The 19,782-nt window shown below is 39.9% G+C and overlaps 1 protein-coding gene across 1 annotated transcript in view; it reads right to left on the bottom strand.

The window, feature by feature from the left end:
• slc34a1a (solute carrier family 34 member 1a) overlaps nucleotides 1–18,557 on the bottom strand; it is a gene marked incomplete at its 5' end in the record, with an annotated part of 34,651 nt that extends 16,094 nt beyond the window's left edge. Inside the window, 4 exons of the mRNA XM_079631070.1 lie at nucleotides 10,847–10,958; nucleotides 14,259–14,402; nucleotides 16,146–16,289; nucleotides 18,503–18,557. Coding sequence (XP_079487196.1) covers nucleotides 10,847–10,958; nucleotides 14,259–14,402; nucleotides 16,146–16,289; nucleotides 18,503–18,557 — 455 coding nt within the window. The remainder of the gene's footprint in view (nucleotides 1–10,846; nucleotides 10,959–14,258; nucleotides 14,403–16,145; nucleotides 16,290–18,502) is intronic.
• Nucleotides 18,558–19,782: the final 1,225 nt, after the last annotated feature.

Below are 19,782 nucleotides of genomic sequence, written 5' to 3'. Positions count from 1 at the left end.
TTTTGCAAGTAAATGCATCTTGATTTCACATTATTCAGATGTATTGATATATATGATATACATGACTTACATTAGTTTACACCTACGCAGAAAAAAAATATATTGCATTTTGTTGAAAGCTTTGAAAGATAATTAGTTTTCTTTGTAATAACTTGCACTGATAAATTATTCACAGTAAGATCTAGAACATGCATTGACACTGTAAATGGGACCATTATGATTTCATGTTGACTTAGAGAAATCAATTCTGCAAAATCAAGAAGCATTTTGCAAATTAACTTATAAATACTTGACGTGACCAGAATGGTTTGATTTAACCATGATTTAACCGTGATGATAACCGTGATGATAACCATGATGATAACCGTGATTTAACCGTGATGATAACCGTGATGATAACCGTGATGATAACCGTGATTTAACCGTGATGATAACCGTGATGATAACCGTGATTTAACCGTGATGATAACCGTGATGATAACCGTGATGATAACCGTGATTTAACCGTGATGATAACCGTGATGATAACCGTGATTTAACAGTGATGATAACCGTGATGATAACCGTGATTTAACCGTGATGATAACCATGATTTAACCGTGATGATAACCGTGATGATAACCGTGATTTAACCGTGATGATAACCATGATTTAACCGTGATGATAACCGTGATGATAACCGTGATTTAACCGTGATGATAACCGTGATGATAACCGTGATGATAACCGTGATTTAACAGTGATGATAACCGTGATGATAACCGTGATTTAACCGTGATGATAACCATGATTTAACCATGATTTAACCGTGATGATAACCGTGATTTAACCGTGATGATAACCGTGATGATAACAGTGATGATAACCATGATTTAACCATGATTTAACCGTGATGATAACCGTGATTTAACCGTGATGATAACCGTGATGATAACCGTGATTTAACCGTGATGATAACCGTGATGATAACCGTGATTTAACCGTGATGATAACCGTTGTGGCAGAGTGGAAAATTCCATATGCCGCATGTTGTGTTACTTTCATTTTCACTTTGCCAAAATCCATGACGGAAAGGGAGGTGTGCGTCAATTAAGTAAAACACGCCTAATATAAGGGCGAGGCTCACGCACCTGGGGGAGAAAGAAAAACCAACGTCACAAGTGAATGCAGGGCTCGTAAGAGGGTTGTCGGAGAGGAGAAAATAAGTTGGAGTGCCGTGTGGAGTGGGGCTCGTGTTTCTGTCGGCTTCCAGACGTGCTGTTTCATTGAGTCGGTGAACTGGCGCAACGCACCTTCGCGGATTTCATTCAGCCGTCCGTAGTGGAAAGCAACGCACCTTCGCGGATTTTATTCAGCCGTCCGTAGTGGAAAGCGCGGTCGGGAAAAGGTTCAGCTCAGAGTCCACGGCGGTTCCAGACACTCCTCCGAGACCTTGCGGTCTGCTACATTTGTTTGGGTCAGTGCCACCAAGCTTTTCTTCCGTACAAACAGTACCACGCTCTCTCAGAGACGCACATCGTCCGAAATTACACATGCCTCCCGGACACACCCACTAACTATACCTACACACACACACACACACACACACTTCCTATGAGTCTAGTTGACTGATGTTTTTTTTTTGGTTGTTTAAGTATTTTGTCCCTTTTTCTACTAATAACATGCTGAGTTACGGTGTTTGTGTGCTTGGGAAAAATTCTACTGTGTGCGGAAAATTTGTTGTGACGTATCTGCACTGATTCGCATTTTGTATGTTTTTTTTCCCCCCCGGGCATGTGTGAACAAAAACAAAAAAAACACCAAAAAGAAGTAGTGGGGTTTAATATTATGGTACGATTATTGTTGTTATTTTGTTTTATTAGTTATTTTCCTCTCCATCTGAACTGATTTTGGAGATAAAGTTGTTGTTGTTTTTCTTATACAGCACTTGAATTGCTCACAAATTATTGACACTGGAATAAGTTTTGTGGCCATTAAAAAGTGATGGGAAGCAAACCCCAGACTATGTCAAGTTTTTGTTTTGATATGTAACAGGTGGTTGATTATGCTATCCTGGGTTAATTTTTTGACAGGCACACACCTGTCTGGCGCCCGAACAGCTACTTAAAATATTTATTGTTGATTTGAACTGTCTTTTGGGCCCACCACCGTTACAGAGTGGCGCCCAAACAGGGACTGTGAACTATATGAAAACTTGAACTGTGAAATTTTGAATTGTGAATTTGAACTTTGAACTGTGATTTGAACTGAACTGTGAGGAAGTTTTGTTGTGGGGACTCCGTATACAGTGTGTGTACATTTGATGTGGCACTAAACCCAGTTGACTGTGGATTATAATTGGAATTGCTTTGCTTAAAAGAAATGTGGGGCTCACTTTTCCATTGAAAAAAATTGTTACCCTATATCTTCTCCTTTTTGGGTTGAAATAAGTTTGTGACCAAACTGAAGAATTGCGTAACATTTGGATAAATGATCTGGAACTGTTTTGTTCTTTGAACAATGTAGTTGTTTGTTTTGTCCGAGTTTGTTGGTTTTCTCAGAAAGAAAATTGACACAAACACATTATACCATTTACTGATTTTTATTTCATACACATTTTGCACTTGTAACAATGACCACCCCATCCTCTCCATCCACGTTTGTGGAGATTGATGTCCCTGAAGTGGAAACTCCCATGTGGCCACCAGCAGCCCCTGTCTCTTTATTCCCTTACACCCCTAATTTGACCCAAACTGAGCCCCCTGGATCCAGAGTGCGATTTGCCACCTCTGCCTTGACTGTCAGCACTCCCGTACAAACCCTCACCTGGGAACCACCAAATTCAGACAACATGCAGCTCTGCACAACGCCTGAAACTTCCCCTCCATCTTCTGTGGGAGCGCAGGACCTGCAGGACTTGCCCTTTCAACTTCCCACACCTGGCAGAGGATTTCAACAAGTAACTCAGCAAGTACAAGGAGATTTGGATTCCTTAAAGGAGTCAAGCCAGAAACAAGAGAGGGCAATTATTCAACTTACCCAGGAGGTGAAGGCCAAGTCTTCTCAACAATCAACACATATTTCCAACATGGTAACCAAGATGGAGGACAACCAGCAACAGCTACTAAAGTGTATCACCGACAACAAACAACAGGTGGAAAGTGAGATGGACCAATGGACCAAAGCTACCAAACGTATGATTGCAGAGGAATTGACGAATGTGAAGACTGCTCTTATATTTGAGGTGCGTTTCCTGGTTGAACAGCTTCAGGTAGAAATCCAAAAAGACCTGAAAGACATGCGCAAGAATCTGCAAATTAGTCAAGAGCAACTTAATAAAGAGTTGCAACAAGGGAAAAAACAAATGGAGGAGCTTTGCACTGACTTTCAAAAATTTCAGTCAGAAGTGAACAAAAAAATCGAAACGCAGATAACTGACAGAACTGACCAACCAAAAGAGGCATCCCTAACTATACCTGCAACCGATAGTTCTTTTTCCTCACCACCCAGCCCAGAAGCAGCTGCCCTCACATCTTCCACTACCCCGACAGCTAAAAGTGATCATCTTCGACTAACATTTCCCACATTTGGAAAGCCATCCGATGACTCAGACCCTTTGAGTTATTTGACTCGATGTCAAGATTTTTTGGCATTGCACCCCTTGTCCGACGTGGATCTTCTGGCTACTTTTCGTACAGTCTTACATGGAACTGCTCGTGACTGGTGGGAAGTTGCCCGCTCTTCCATTGTCTCTTGGACTGAATTTGAGGCAGCTTTCCTATCTGCTTTTCTTTCAGAGGACTATGAGGACGAGTTAGCTGAGCGAGTCAGGACAAGGATTCAAGGAGAGCGAGAATCTATTAGGGATTTTGCTTTTTCATACCGGGCATTGTGCAAGAGATGGAAAAGCACATTAACGGAGTGTGAAATTGTGAAAATGATTCTAAAAAATATTAAACCTCACCTCGCCAGTCAGTTACGCAGTCGAGTTTTTACAGTGGAGGAGTTGGTGAAGTTAGGCCATCAATTAGAAAAGGACTATGAGCAGCAATTCCGGTATGATGGAGGCGTACACCCTAAACAGCAGGCTATGGCACCTCGAGCTCCTGTTAATCGCTCTATGGACAAGTCCCAAGTTCAGTGCTGGCGGTGTAAAGGACATCATTCCCCTGGAAACTGTCCCTTTTTTACCTCATCTTTTTCAAGTCAGCCATCTCATCAGCATCAACCTTCTCAGAACAAACGTCCCCCTCAAAATCAAAAACCGGGTGTGTTACCCTCCCACAATGCCGTCTCAGCCACGACTGCATCACCCATCACTGACAGCCTTAAAACGAACCAGGTTACTGACCACAAACAGTTAACAGTACCCCAACAGCTTGTTGTCCCGGTCACCATTGGCACATGGAAGGGTAAAGCTATCGTGGACACTGGAGCTAGCTATACTCTTATACATGAGAGTTTGTGGAAGGAACTTAGCCCCCAGGAGAGTCTCCATCCATGGACTTTAGGGCCTCTCTACTTAGCGAATGGCGAGGCCGAAGTTCCACTGGGGTGGATAAATGTGCAGATTACCCTTCATAACACCAATATTTCTATGCGGGCTGTTGTTCTTACCTCAACATCGCTGACATATGTAGCAGTGTTGGGATTAGACTTCATTTTCCTGAGCGGCCTCCAACTTAATGTCTCAGAAAGGAAATACACTTTCCAATGTTCTCCTGAGGAGGAATACTATTTCCAACTAGGCCACGCAAGTATTCCTGCAAGCAGAGTTCCATGTCAACGAAGACAAAAGAAATCTAAAAGCTCTCAGCTAAATCTGTCCTTGTTAAGTTCTGTTCCTCCTCCCCAACCTTTACTGGCTTCTCGAGATGCATACCCTAGTCCGACAGAGGATCAAGTCTTGATTGACCGCGCATTAAAAGAAGCAACTTTACCTCCTAATGAAGAAGACCAATTACGTCACATCTTGCAGAAACATCAGGTTGTGTGTACTCGCCGACCAGGACGTACGAATGTTCTTCAGCACTGCCTGTACACGCGTCATCAGGTACCTGTTAAACAACGCCCTTATCGGCTTACACCCGCAAAGCAAGATATAGTGAAAGAACAGATTGAAGACATGTTAAAGGCTGGCATCATAGAACCATCTTATTCAGCTTGGGCATCACCAGTTGTTTTGGTTCCCAAAAAAGATGGTAGTCTCAGGTTCTGTGTTGACTACAGAAAGGTCAATGCCCTCACTGAAAGTGATGCATATCCAATTCCCAACATCACAGAGATCCTGGAGTCGCTCTCTGGGGCAGCCATTTTTTCAACTTTGGATCTAAATAGCGGTTATTGGCAGGTACCCATGGAACCTGAGAGTAAGTCAAAGACCGCCTTCATCACGTCAGGGGGGCTATACCATTTCAATGTCATGCCTTTTGGTCTAAAAAATGCACCAGCAACCTTTCAAAGGCTGATGGAGATCGTCCTGAGAGGATTGCTTGGAACCATGTGTTTCGTCTATATCGACGATATCATAGTTTACTCTCCATCAATGGCTCAGCATTTTCTTGACATCCAGACCATCCTTCAGAGGTTACAAGCAGCTGGTTTGACGATGAACCTAAAAAAATGCAAGTTCTGCCTTCAGGAGATTGCCTTCCTCGGTCATGTAGTGAACGGACAAGGTGTTACCGCAGATCCCAGCAAGGTGGAAGCAATTCGCACTTATCCAGTTCCCCGTAACCTTAAAGAGGTCCAGCGCTTCCTGGGATTGGCTGGGTGGTACCATCGATTCGTGGCAGACTTCTCTAGGATCGCAGAGCCTCTCAACAACTTAAAAAAGAAGGGACAATCGTTTCTTTGGACATCGCAATGCCAACAAGCTTTTGAGCATTTAAAAACATGCCTTACATTGCCACCTATCCTTGGACATCCCAATCTCCAACTACCTTTTTCAGTGTACACGGATGCAAGCGACACTGGCTTGGGCGCTGTGTTGACTCAGCGGAAAGAACAAGGCGGTGAGGAAGTGATTGCTTATGCCAGTAGGACTCTAAATAAAGCTGAGATTAACTATTCCACAACAGAAAAGGAATGTCTTGCAGTGGTGTGGGCACTGGACAAATGGCAGCATTACTTAGAACCCCGATTGTTCACAGTGATCACGGACCATTCCTCGTTGCAGTGGGTGATGAGTTCCACGAAAACAACCAGCCGACTCATCAGATGGGCTCTCCGACTACAAAGGTTCGACTTTGTGATGGAGTACAGGAAAGGAAAGTTGAATGTAGCACCTGATGCTCTTTCACGAATGTACCACATACCTGGATGTAGTGTGTACACCAGTCAAAAAGAGGAGTCTGAGTTTCCAATCACCCCTGAAAACATCTGGGATGAACAACATCATGATCCTGAAATCAGTAGAATATTTCAGGCACTTGCAAAGAACGAACTCACCGAGAAGGAACAATATGTAGTAGTGGAAGACAAACTGTATCATACCACTCAACTGGCCGACAGCCAAGTCCACTATCGTGTTGTCATTCCCAGCAGTCTTGTGCCCAAAATTCTCCAATACTACCATTCCAGTCCCATGAGTGGGCATTTTGGGATTTTCAAGACATATAAAAGAGTACAAGCCGTTGCCTACTGGCCAGACATGTGGACAGACGTCAAGAAACATGTCCAAAGGTGTGTAAAATGTCAAACTCTTAAAAGTGACAATAAAAAACCAGCAGGAAAACTTCAGCCTATTACTACATCACGACCAAATGAAATGTTAGGAGTGGATGTAATGGGTCCCCTGCCTAAAAGCACAAAACAACATGAGTATTTACTCGTCTTTGTTGACTATTTTTCTCGATGGGTTGAACTCTTTCCCATGCGACAAGCCACTGCTCAGAATATTGCGGAAATCTTGCGAAGAGAAGTGTTGACTCGATGGGGCGTGCCTGATTACATCCTGTCCGACAGAGGAACACAATTTGTATCTGCATTATTCAATGAATTGTGTGCGAAATGGAGTGTGACACACAAACTCACCACCGCGTACCACCCGCAGACAAATATGACGGAAAGAGTCAACCGTACTCTGAAGTGCATGATGGCTTCTTTTGTGGAAGATAATCATAAAAGTTGGGACCACTATCTGCCTGAGTTTCGTTTTGCACTTAATACCGCAGTTCAGGAGACTATTGGAATGTCACCTGCTGAGCTCCATCTGGGCAGAAAACTTCACAGCCCAGTGGACAAATTGTTGCATGGACACAACCTTTCACCCTCTGGTCATTCATATGAGGTCGTTCATCAGTTGTCTCAACTACACAGAAAGGCCATGGACAACTGCAAAAAAGCCCAAACGAGACAATTGAGATCTTATAACAAGAACAGAAGGGATGTCACCTTCTGGGAGAAGGATCGAATATGGATAAGAAACTTCCCTCAATCCAGTGCACAACGCAATTTTACTGCTAAGCTGGCACCTAAGTGGAAGGGACCATATCGCATAATTCGACAGTTAGGTCCCCTGAACTATCAAGTTGCAATGGAAAGCACAGGAGAAGATGTGCGCAATGTGCATGTATGCAATATGAAACTGTGTTTCCCTACTGCAAAAGAAGTTGAGGATCGTACTCAGGAGAAACTCCGGGAAATTTTCCATGAGACCTCAGACGAGGACGAAGATTTTCTAGGGTTTTAGAGGGTTTTTTTCCCCGTAACAACTATGTGTTGTTTTCTCAAGGGGGGGAGAGTGTGGCAGAGTGGAAAATTCCATATGCCGCATGTTGTGTTACTTTCATTTTCACTTTGCCAAAATCCATGACGGAAAGGGAGGTGTGCGTCAATTAAGTAAAACACGCCTAATATAAGGGCGAGGCTCACGCACCTGGGGGAGAAAGAAAAACCAACGTCACAAGTGAATGCAGGGCTCGTAAGAGGGTTGTCGGAGAGGAGAAAATAAGTTGGAGTGCCGTGTGGAGTGGGGCTCGTGTTTCTGTCGGCTTCCAGACGTGCTGTTTCATTGAGTCGGTGAACTGGCGCAACGCACCTTCGCGGATTTCATTCAGCCGTCCGTAGTGGAAAGCAACGCACCTTCGCGGATTTTATTCAGCCGTCCGTAGTGGAAAGCGCGGTCGGGAAAAGGTTCAGCTCAGAGTCCACGGCGGTTCCAGACACTCCTCCGAGACCTTGCGGTCTGCTACATTTGTTTGGGTCAGTGCCACCAAGCTTTTCTTCCGTACAAACAGTACCACGCTCTCTCAGAGACGCACATCGTCCGAAATTACACATGCCTCCCGGACACACCCACTAACTATACCTACACACACACACACACACACACACTTCCTATGAGTCTAGTTGACTGATGTTTTTTTTTTGGTTGTTTAAGTATTTTGTCCCTTTTTCTACTAATAACATGCTGAGTTACGGTGTTTGTGTGCTTGGGAAAAATTCTACTGTGTGCGGAAAATTTGTTGTGACGTATCTGCACTGATTCGCATTTTGTATGTTTTTTTTCCCCCCCGGGCATGTGTGAACAAAAACAAAAAAACACCAAAAAGAAGTAGTGGGGTTTAATATTATGGTACGATTATTGTTGTTATTTTGTTTTATTAGTTATTTTCCTCTCCATCTGAACTGATTTTGGAGATAAAGTTGTTGTTGTTTTTCTTATACAGCACTTGAATTGCTCACAAATTATTGACACTGGAATAAGTTTTGTGGCCATTAAAAAGTGATGGGAAGCAAACCCCAGACTATGTCAAGTTTTTGTTTTGATATGTAACAGGTGGTTGATTATGCTATCCTGGGTTAATTTTTTGACAGGCACACACCTGTCTGGCGCCCGAACAGCTACTTAAAATATTTATTGTTGATTTGAACTGTCTTTTGGGCCCACCACCGTTACACCGTGATGATAACCATGATTTAACCGTGATGATAACCGTGATGATAACCGTGATTTAACCGTGATGATAACCGTGATGATAACCATGATTTAACCGTGATGATAACCGTGATGATAACCGTGATTTAACCGTGATGATAACCGTGATGATAACCGTGATTTAACAGTGATGATAACCGTGATGATAACCGTGATGATAACCATGATTTAACCATGATTTAACCGTGATGATAACCGTGATTTAACCGTGATGATAACCGTGATTTAACCGTGATGATAACCGTGATGATAACCGTGATTTAACCGTGATGATAACCGTGATTTAACCGTGATGATAACCGTGATGATAACCATGATTTAACCGTGATGATAACCGTGATGATAACCGTGATTTAACCGTGATGATAACCGTGATGATAACCGTGATGATAACCGTGATTTAACCGTGATGATAACCGTGATGATAACCGTGATGATAACCGTGATTTAACCGTGATGATAACTGTGATGATAACTGTGATGATAACCGTGATGATAACTGTGATGATAACCGTGATGATAACCGTGATGATAACCGTGATTTAACCGTGATGATAACCGTTATTTAACAGTGATGATAACCGTGATGATAACCGTGATGATAACCGTTATTTAACAGTGATGATAACCGTGATGATAACCGTGATGATAACTGTGATGATAACCGTGATGATAACTGTGATGATAACCGTGATGATAACTGTGATGATAACTGTGATGATAACTGTGATGATAACCGTGATGATAACCGTGATGATAACTGTGATGATAACCGTGATGATAACCGTGATGATAACTGTGATGATAACCGTGATGATAACTGTGATGATAACCGTGATGATAACCGTGATGATAACCGTGATGATAACCGTGATGATAACTGTGATGATAACCGTGATGATAACTGTGATGATAACCGTGATGATAACCGTGATGATAACCGTGATGATAACCGTGATGATAACTGTGATGATAACCGTGATGATAACTGTGATGATAACCGTGATGATAACTGTGATGATAACCGTGATGATAACCGTGATGATAACCGTGATGATAACTGTGATGATAACTGTGATGATAACCGTGATGATAACCGTGATGATAACCGTGATGATAACTGTGATGATAACCGTGATGATAACCGTGATGATAACTGTGATGATAACCGTGATGATAACCGTGATGATAACCGTGATGATAACTGTGATGATAACCGTGATGATAACTGTGATGATAACCGTGATGATAACCGTGATGATAACCGTGATGATAACTGTGATGATAACTGTGATGATAACCGTGATGATAACCGTGATGATAACCGTGATGATAACTGTGATGATAACCGTGATGATAACCGTGATTTAACCGTGATGATAACCGTGATTTAACCGTGATGTTAACCGTGATGTTAACCGTGATGTTAACCGTGATGATAGCTGTGATGATAACCGTGATTTAACCGTGATGATAACCGTGATTTAACCGTGATGTTAACCGTGATGTTAACCGTGATGATAACCGTGATTTAACCGCGATTTAACCGTGATGATAACCGTGATTTAACCGTGATGATAACCGTGATTTAACCGTGATGATAACCGTGATGATAACCGTGATTTAACCGCGATTTAACCGTGATGATAACCGTGATTTAACCGTGATGATAACCGTGATTTTAACCGTGATTTAACCGTGATGATAACCGCGATTTAACCGTGATGATAACCGTGATTTAACCGTAATGTTAACCGTGATTTAACCGTGATGATAACCGTGATTTAACCGTGATTTAACCGTGATGATAACCGTGATGATAACCGTGATGATAACCGTGATGATAACCGTGATGATAACCGTGATGATAACCGTGATGATAACCGTGATGATAACTGTGATGGTGCAAATCTTTTGTGTTGGTACCGTTTAAACTCGTTCCTCTCTCCAGCTTGCATCAGGGCGACGATGGTGTTGGTGACAGACGTGCCGATGTTGGAGCCCATAATGATGGGGACCGCAGACTTCACTTCGAGCACTACACACACACACACACACACACACACACACACACACACACATTTACACTGGAATAATTACGATTTTTTTCAATGTGGCTCCAACAAAGTTTCTTCTGCTCACCAAAGCTGCATTTATTTTATCAAAAATACAGTAAAAAAATGTGTAATATTTATTACAATTTAAAATAGATGTTTTCTATGTGAATATATAGTAAAGTGTAATTTATTCCTGTGATCAAATCTGAATTTTCAGCATCATTACTCCAGTCTTCAGTGTCACATGATCCTTCAGAAATTAGTAAAATATGACGATATTAGCTTTACTTAACTAAAAGTTTGAATATCGTGCAAAAGTTATTTTATTTCAGTTAAACATGAAGGGCTTTTCCAACAAGGCACATTCAGAATCAACACTAAAGGGTTTTTGGGTAAATCTGGCTCCAGACTGAAGTGAAACTAAAAAATATGGTGCAAAAGTTCATTTATTTCAGTAATTCAAGTTAAAAGGTGAAACTAATATATTATATAGACTCATTACATGCAAAGTGAGATATTTCAAGCCTTTATTTGTTATAATTGTGATGATTATCAGCTTATGAAAACCCCAAATTCAAAATTAGAATATTGTGAAAAGGTTTTCATAAGCTGTAAGCCATAATCATCACAATTATAACAAGGCTTGAAATATCTCACTTTGCATGTAATGAGTCTATATAATATATTAGTTTCACCTTTTAACTTGAATTACTGAAATAAATGAACTTTTGCACCATATTCTAGTTTTTCGAGTTTCACCTGTATTACTGTTTTTGCTTTATTCATTTTTTCAAATAAATGCAGCCTTGGTGAGACTTTATAAATGCACTTCTTTCATTGGTGTTTGCATGATGCATCTCTCCTATTCTATGATTTATGACACTGGATATGATATAATTTCATTGTTTCTACTGGCTCTTAAATCAGGCTAGCATTAGAGTCAAGTCACACATTTACTTTCAGATACTATCAGTGTGTAGTTTAGCATCAGTAATTACGGCTCCTGGGTTTGCAGGAGTGTGTATTCACTGAAAGCCCACAGAACTTGAACACACTCACACTCCTGACATCCATTAGCTTCAATTCACTTACTCAGAGAAAAGCCGAGCTTTGCTCAAGGTAAATATTTCAAAAGAAAAAGATTTCTTTCAAGAGACAGGATTGCAGTGAGCTCAGAAACCCAAACAAACACACTTTCACATTCTGTATTTTCTCTACACACACACACACACACACACACACACACACACACACACACACACACACACACACACACACACACACACACACACACACACACACACACACATACACACAGTACAGTGAGTTTTAAAAAAACGAGCCTAAAATGCAGCTATTTCGCATTTTTCTAAATTAATGCACTTTATTATTAATTATATTATCGGCATAACAATTTGAGTAAAAGTTGCATTGAAAATTTCAGATGGTGAGTGTCCATTTGCTTGAAATATAATTTTTACAGATTTTGCATGTGATCTCAGACCCCTCTGTAAATAATAAAACTCGTTACTGTGTTAAACATAAGCTCATTAACCCAAACTAAACTTCCTAATTAAAGCTCTGCATCTGTTGTGATTCCTGATCTCTGGTGTTTCTTTGGATCGAGCTCTGATAGTCACACTCCACAAGATCCTCAGATCCACACGGCATACGCACAGCTAATCAGCTCATCCGTGAATCAACTCTTCATTAAAGCAGAACAACTTCTAGAGATGAGGCTTTCTGGAAATAAAGTGGAATAAGAAGTAGCCTACCAAGTTTTTGCAAGAGCGAAACAGTCACAATAGGTTTACAGATAAAGTTGCTATTGTGTTAAAAGCAACTTTGGATGTCATAAAGTTCTAGATCAAATCAAAAGTTGGCAAAATTGTTGGTGTTTGAGGAGATTCCCACTTCCATATGTAAAGCATAAAAATAATCCTGTTAAAAAACAGTAAACTGTGGTTGCCAGCATCATACCGTAAAAATACGGTATGTTACTGTTTTTGAGATTAACAGCTAAATACCCCTTTTGTCAGCTACAGTATAAAACTGTAATTTAACAGCATATAGCCGTTTAAACATTAACAGTAACAAGCCGTATTTTTACGGTATGATGCTGGCAACCACCGCTGGCAGTAGTTTACCGTTTTTTTATTACAGAAAATTATTGTTTACAGTGTAGAAAAGCACTATATAAATGTAACGAATTATAATAATTATTATAAAATAAAGTTGGCATTACAAGAACTGTATGTCCGTCTGCAGAAGTGCATAGACTGACTGTAGGCCACTGATGGGTTTATGTTCAATAATATTACATAAAAACAACCGATATATTGGCTTTTAAAGTTTATTCACTGTTTCTGTCTTTGAATGATCTTCATTTAGGGCTGTTTCTCAATACAGATAAAAATGCATATATATGTGAATATGGAGCTCCGCACAAGATGAGGGATAAAATATGTATCACGGCCACAAATTAATAACTCGTTAAAATTTCGTGCAAAAATTTGTGCACAATGTAATAATTTGTTCCCTTTTTTTAGTTAAAAATGAGGGAACAAATTAGTTCAACATGACCACAATTTACTAAAATTAGAGAATTAATTATTATTTAATGGCCCGATATATTTTTCCCCTCGGGCTCCATATATGTGAAATATGTATATGTGACGATATATAGAAATGAATACATGTAAATAAAGAAATAAATATTTAAATTAATTGTCATTTCATGTACACTGATTAAAAAGTTTGGGATTTAAAAAAAAAAATTGATAAAAGTCTCTTCTGCTCACCAAGGCTGCATTTGTTTGATGAAAAATACAGTAATACAGTAATGTGAAATATTATTATAATTTAAAATGGCTGTTTTCTATGTGAATATATGGTAAAGTGTGATTAAAACTGAATTTTCAGCATCATTACTCCAGTCTTCAGTGTCACATGATTCTTCAGAAATCAGTATAATATGATGATTTGATGCTCAAGAAACATTTATGATTATTATTATTATTATCTTTTGGATTCTTTGATGAATAGAAAGCTCAAAAGAACAGAAAAAATTGAATATTTTGTAACATTATACATTTATTTACTTTCAATTTTGATCACTTTAATGTGTCCTTGCTGAATAAAAGTAAGAAAAATATTTACCGTCCCTAAAATTATGAATGGTAGTTTAATTATGTATATTTTAATAATTTGTCAACCCTAATATGGATATGAACCTGAGGTTATGAGTTTAGTCTGTGCTAAAAATGAGTTGTGTTTCTTACATCCAGACGAGACCAAGCTGACCACAATAGATGTGGAAGTACTTGAGCTCTGGACCAGAACCGTGACCAGGATCCCCACCATGAGTCCGGCTACAGGGTTGGACAGGATGGCATTATCCTTGAAAATGTCTCCAGCCACTTTGCCTGAAAAAAAAAAAGAGCCAAACATTTGATTGATTTTAGAGAACTAGTTTTGATGTGATAATCTTAAAGGGTTAGTTCACCCAGAAATGTAAACTCTGTCAGTAATTACTCTCCCTCATGTTGTTCCCCGTCAGACTTCCCTTCATCTTCTGAACACAAATGAAGATATTAGTGATTAAATCTGAGAGCGGTTTCTATTGTCATTGAAACTCGCCGGCCCAGAAAGTTAGTAAAGACATTGTTAAAATAGTCCGAGTGACTACAGTGACTCAACCTTAAAGGAGAACTCCGGGCAATTTTTAAGTTAATCTTGATTGTTATACCTTTGTGAGTACTATAGAAAAAAAAAAACGAACCGGATTGGTGTGTGAGGCTAGTTCTTCGTCTGTATACTCGGGTTTGAATAAATAAGGACGACCATCAAACTCAAAAGCCTCTTCCATGTGTTCAAAATCTTCTATATTCTCCATAGTTACGATACGAACCATTTCTTCTTCATTTGTGAGCAACTCCGATCATCACTCTTCACACACACGACGCTCCTCCGCCCGCACACTTCTATTTACCTTTTCCGGCTACAACGCGAGTTCCCACGGGACTTCAGCGTGAGACTACAGCTAGCCGTCTCTAAAACACAATTTAGGTGAATTTAAACAATGGCTAAGTTGCTAAACGCATCTTGTTGTCATGTAAGGACCCTGTTCATGTTGGACAGACATTTTAATTGCATGTTGTGTCTGTTAAGAGGCACAGAAACACTCTTTATGAATATGCCCCATAACTGCCGTTAGCTGAGTGAGCTCTGGGCATTAGCGGTAGCGGCTCCGTGTTGCAAACACCAATCCGGTTCGGGTTTTTTCTATAGACAAAACGCACAAAGGTATAACGATCAAGATTAACTTAAAAATTGCCCGGAGTTCTCCTTTAAGTCTTAAGAGTAATTACTGACAGAACTTTCATTTTTGCGTGAACTAACCCTTAAGTCATTGCAAACTAAACGTGTCCATACAATGAAACTGATTAGGGACAGGTACTGTTGATTAGTTCGATTTTATTTTTTCTATCTGTCCCTATTCACTTTTAATTGAGGCCTAATAGGAAAGACAAAGAGGAATGTTCTTCGGAAACATATTTTTTTCCTTCAAGTAATCAGGTTTAGAAATGACAAAAGAGCAAGTGATGACGGTTTGTATTTTTGGGGTGAACTAACCCTTTAACAGCAACTTATGGGCTTGTTTTTGTACAGATGACATGCACCACAGCGCTGAGACTGCTCAAGTTAATCATGCAAAGCCATTTCTTCATTGTCATTAACGTGTTTAGAATTGATTAACTAAAATTTAATGTCTAACCAATGATTACAACCTTGAGAAAGCCACATTTCACACATATACAGCAGTTCATACACTCTAAAAAATGCTGGGTTGTTCCAACCCAAATTTGGGTCAAATATGGACAAACCCAGCCGTTGGGTTACATTTTTAAATTAAAAATGTTAACCCAACGGTTGGGTTCGTCCATATTTGACCCAAATTTGGGTCAGCAGTGTAGAGAAGCAGGTAACTTATATTATGAAGAATTGCATGAAAACAAATGACATTTGACCCAAAGAAAAGGCACATGGGAACTTGTCTGGGAAATGTGCTGAAGAATGCAAAAATAGCTGAAAGGTGAAGGTAAGTAAAACCCCAATGTGCAAGAAGATATGTGGTAAAAACGGGTGGTAAAAGGGTGAATAATTACCTCCAGCCAGCTGAAAAGCAGAGCTTAGGACGTCCAGAGAACAAACAAACCCATAGAGGAGTAGCAGGAGCAGAGGAACCCTCAGTAAACCGAGGAACGGTGAAGACCTTCCTCCATGTCTGTCCTCGCTCATCGTTGTGGGCACTGCCAGAGGAGAGAAAACCAGTCGACAAAACACATGATCAGCTACATGATGCTCCTGTCTCGAGCTACTGACATTGTTACTATGAAGAGATCAAAATAAGCATGAACCAAAAGCCTGAAAGTCCTAAAAATGTCATTGAGAATGTTTTGGGCTGTTTACACGACACTGTTTTCAACTAAAAACGTTAAACTTTTTATGCGGTTTAGCCGTTAATTTACACGACAACGGCGTTTTGGGTGCCTGAAAACACACACTTTTGAAAACGGGTTTCAAAGGGTACGTTAACATGACTACAATATGCTTTTCCTTTGAGTTGTCTGCGTACAGACGACACCATTGTCAAAACGATCCCCATTCGGATCCGTGAAAATGACTAAAAGCGCTGTGTACTTTTGGCGTTTTCACGGATCCGAATGGGAATCGTTTTGATAATGCCCAGCAAGCTATTTTGCATTTAAAATACGTCTAATAGCCGTCCAAACACAGCCCTGACGTCTAGGTTAAAACAAGGCAAAATTTGGGCTGTCAGTGAAAATTTAATAGACGTCTAAAGTACCATAGCCCAAGAATAGACTAGTCATCAATTAGATAACAAAGAAGAAATGAAACCAAACACCTTCACTCTAAAAAATGCTGTGTTGTTTCAACCCAATTTTAGGTCAAATATGGACAAACCCTAGCCCTCCTACGTACTTCCGCTCAATTTTCATTTTCCTTCAGTACTAGGTCTGGGATTGTGGTGTATTCTTGGGTTTTCTCCGATCAATTTTTTTGAAGGTCCAATCAGAGAACAGAGGGAGTGTCTGAGAACGATGACGTTGAGGTCGTGCGCTAGTTTGAGTCGTCATACGTCACAACCAAACGTTAGCGATTGGTTACGGCAGATCCAGAGTGACTCTGGGCAGATCCAATAGTTTTAAACTTCAACAGAGGGACCCGCCTTCAAAGAAGTTAATGGTTGTCAATGGAGAGAGGCCAGACTCTCTGTACAAATGAAATGCCAGACAAATCTAGCCGTTGGGTTACATTTTTACCCCAACGTATGGGTTTGTCCATAATTGACCCAAAATTGGGTTGAAACAACCCAGCATTTTTTAGTGTTGTAAATAAAATTATGGAATATTTGAAAGTTATTTAGGCAAAAACGACATGTAACCAAATTCAAGGTTATTTTGGCTAGAAGTGGGTTACTCATAGCCGGACTATATCCGGTCTTATAACCTAGACGGTGAAATGATACATTTAAAAATGTAACCCAATGGCTGGGTTTGTCCATATCTGACCCAAAATTGGGTTAAAACAACCCAGCATTTTTTAGAGTGTAGGGTGCTTTCACACTTGGTTTGATTATCTGGTCCGAACCCGAATTCGATTGTTCCCCCTGCTGGATTGTGTTCACATTACATTATTCGGGTCTGAACTGCATGATCATAGCTTCAGCTGATTACCCATGTTGCTTGATAATGATGACGCAGGAAAAAAGTGGCAAAATGCACAGAGCTTCTGTTTTATGAAGTGTCAGCACATAACGGTATTTGCATCCATTTGATGCAAAAGTGCTGCAAACGCTGTAATGAACGCGGGAGTCCATTTGTGCTGAAGGCGAGCAGAAATTATATATACATTATCTCTGCTTGCAGTGCATCAGTCACTCTCGTCAGGAAAAGTGAGTGAGAACACACACACAAACACAGAGATTTATCGAATTATGAGTCGTCAATAGTGGTTCACTTTCGTGATTTAGTACGATGGCATCAGGTCAGCTGGTTTTGTGCTGGTTTTTCTGGGGTCGTGACCCTCAGCTGGGTCAGGAAGAAGATGGTATGTCACAAAGCTGAATTTTCAGCATCATTACTCCAATCTTCAGTGTCACAAGAACTTCAGAAATTATTCTAATATGCTTATTTTCTTAATATTATTATTATCAACGCTGAAAACAGTTGCTTTCTACATACAAACCCACAGTGGATGTAAAAAGCCTACACACCCCTGTTAAAACAGCCGGTTTTTGTGATGTAAAAATGAAACAAAGAGAACTTTTGTTCCTTCAATGCCACTGAAAACCAAAGTGGCACATGTCAGGGTAAAAAACAAAACAAAAAAAAACTTGAAATAACTGCAAAAGTGTGCACCCCCCTGAACTAATTCTTCTTTGAAGCACCCTTTGATTTATATACTGTATATATAAACTTAAATGTTTCTGACGTCTTACCTTTCAAGCTGATAGTGTGCTCTGTAGTGGTGATTCTGATTGGTCGTGATGACATGGTGCCGTCTGTGTAGAGATCAAAAGAGATTTCATGATCATTGTGTATTGAGAAGGAATTCAGGTTTGTTTCTTCATTTAAAGGAACAGTTACTGCAAATATGATTTACATATTTAAATTCATATGCAAATAAGGCTCTTCTAAGGCAGGGTCTTCCTGCATTGAAAATATTTTGGCGGCCTCCAAAATGAATCTTTGTACCGTCAAAGCTTTATTCTACTACCATTTACTGTGACGATACCTGCCGTTCTGCAGTACCCGTACGTTCTGAGAGCCGGATGCTTTAAAAGTGCTCCGTGAAGAGCGTCAAAGGTTTCACAATGTGTTTTTGCAGCTTTGAGCTTTGTAGCCAATCACAGACATATCTGTTGAGCGTGTGAAATTCTTTCATTATAACCAACAAACTCACAAACTCTTTCATTATAGCCAACAAACTCGCGAATCCTTTCACTATAACCAACAAAATCGCGAATCCTTTCATTATAACCAACAAACTCACAAACTCTTTCATTATAGCCAACAAACTCACAAATTCTTTCATTGTAGCCAAATTAGCTAATCCTTTTATTATAACCAACAAAATCACGAATCCTTTCATTATAACCAACAAACTCACAAACTCTTTCATTATAGCCAACAAACTAGCGAATTCTTTCATTGTAGCCAAATTAGCTAATCCTTTTATTATAACCAACAAACTCACGAATTCTTTCATTATAACCAACAAACTAACGAATCCTTTCATTATAGCCAACAAACTAGCGAATCCTTTCATTATAACCAACAAAATCGCGAATCCTTTCAGTGTAGCCAACAAACTCACGAACTCTTTCATTATAGCCAACAAACTAGCGAAATCTTTCATTGTAGCCAGCAAACTCACAAATTATTTCATTATAGCCAAAAAACTCGCAAATCCTTTTATTATAATCAACAAACTCACAAATTCTTTCATTATAACCAACAAAATCGCGAATCCTTTCATTATAACCAACAAAATCGCGAATCCTTTCAGTGTAGCCAACAAACTCACGAACTCTTTCATTATAGCCAACAAACTAGCGAAATCTTTCATTGTAGCCAGCAAACTCACAAATTATTTCATTATAGCCAAAAAACTCGCAAATCCTTTTATTATAATCAACAAACTCACAAATCCTTTCATTATAACCAACAAAATCGCGAATCCTTTCAGTGTAGCCAACAAACTCACGAACTCTTTCAT

This window comes from Phoxinus phoxinus, assembly GCF_949152265.1.
Source record: "Phoxinus phoxinus genome assembly, chromosome: 12".
Taxonomy (NCBI): domain Eukaryota; kingdom Metazoa; phylum Chordata; class Actinopteri; order Cypriniformes; family Leuciscidae; genus Phoxinus; species Phoxinus phoxinus.
Note: the sequence above shows the minus strand (reverse complement) of the source record. Positions and strands in the feature narration are given on the sequence as shown.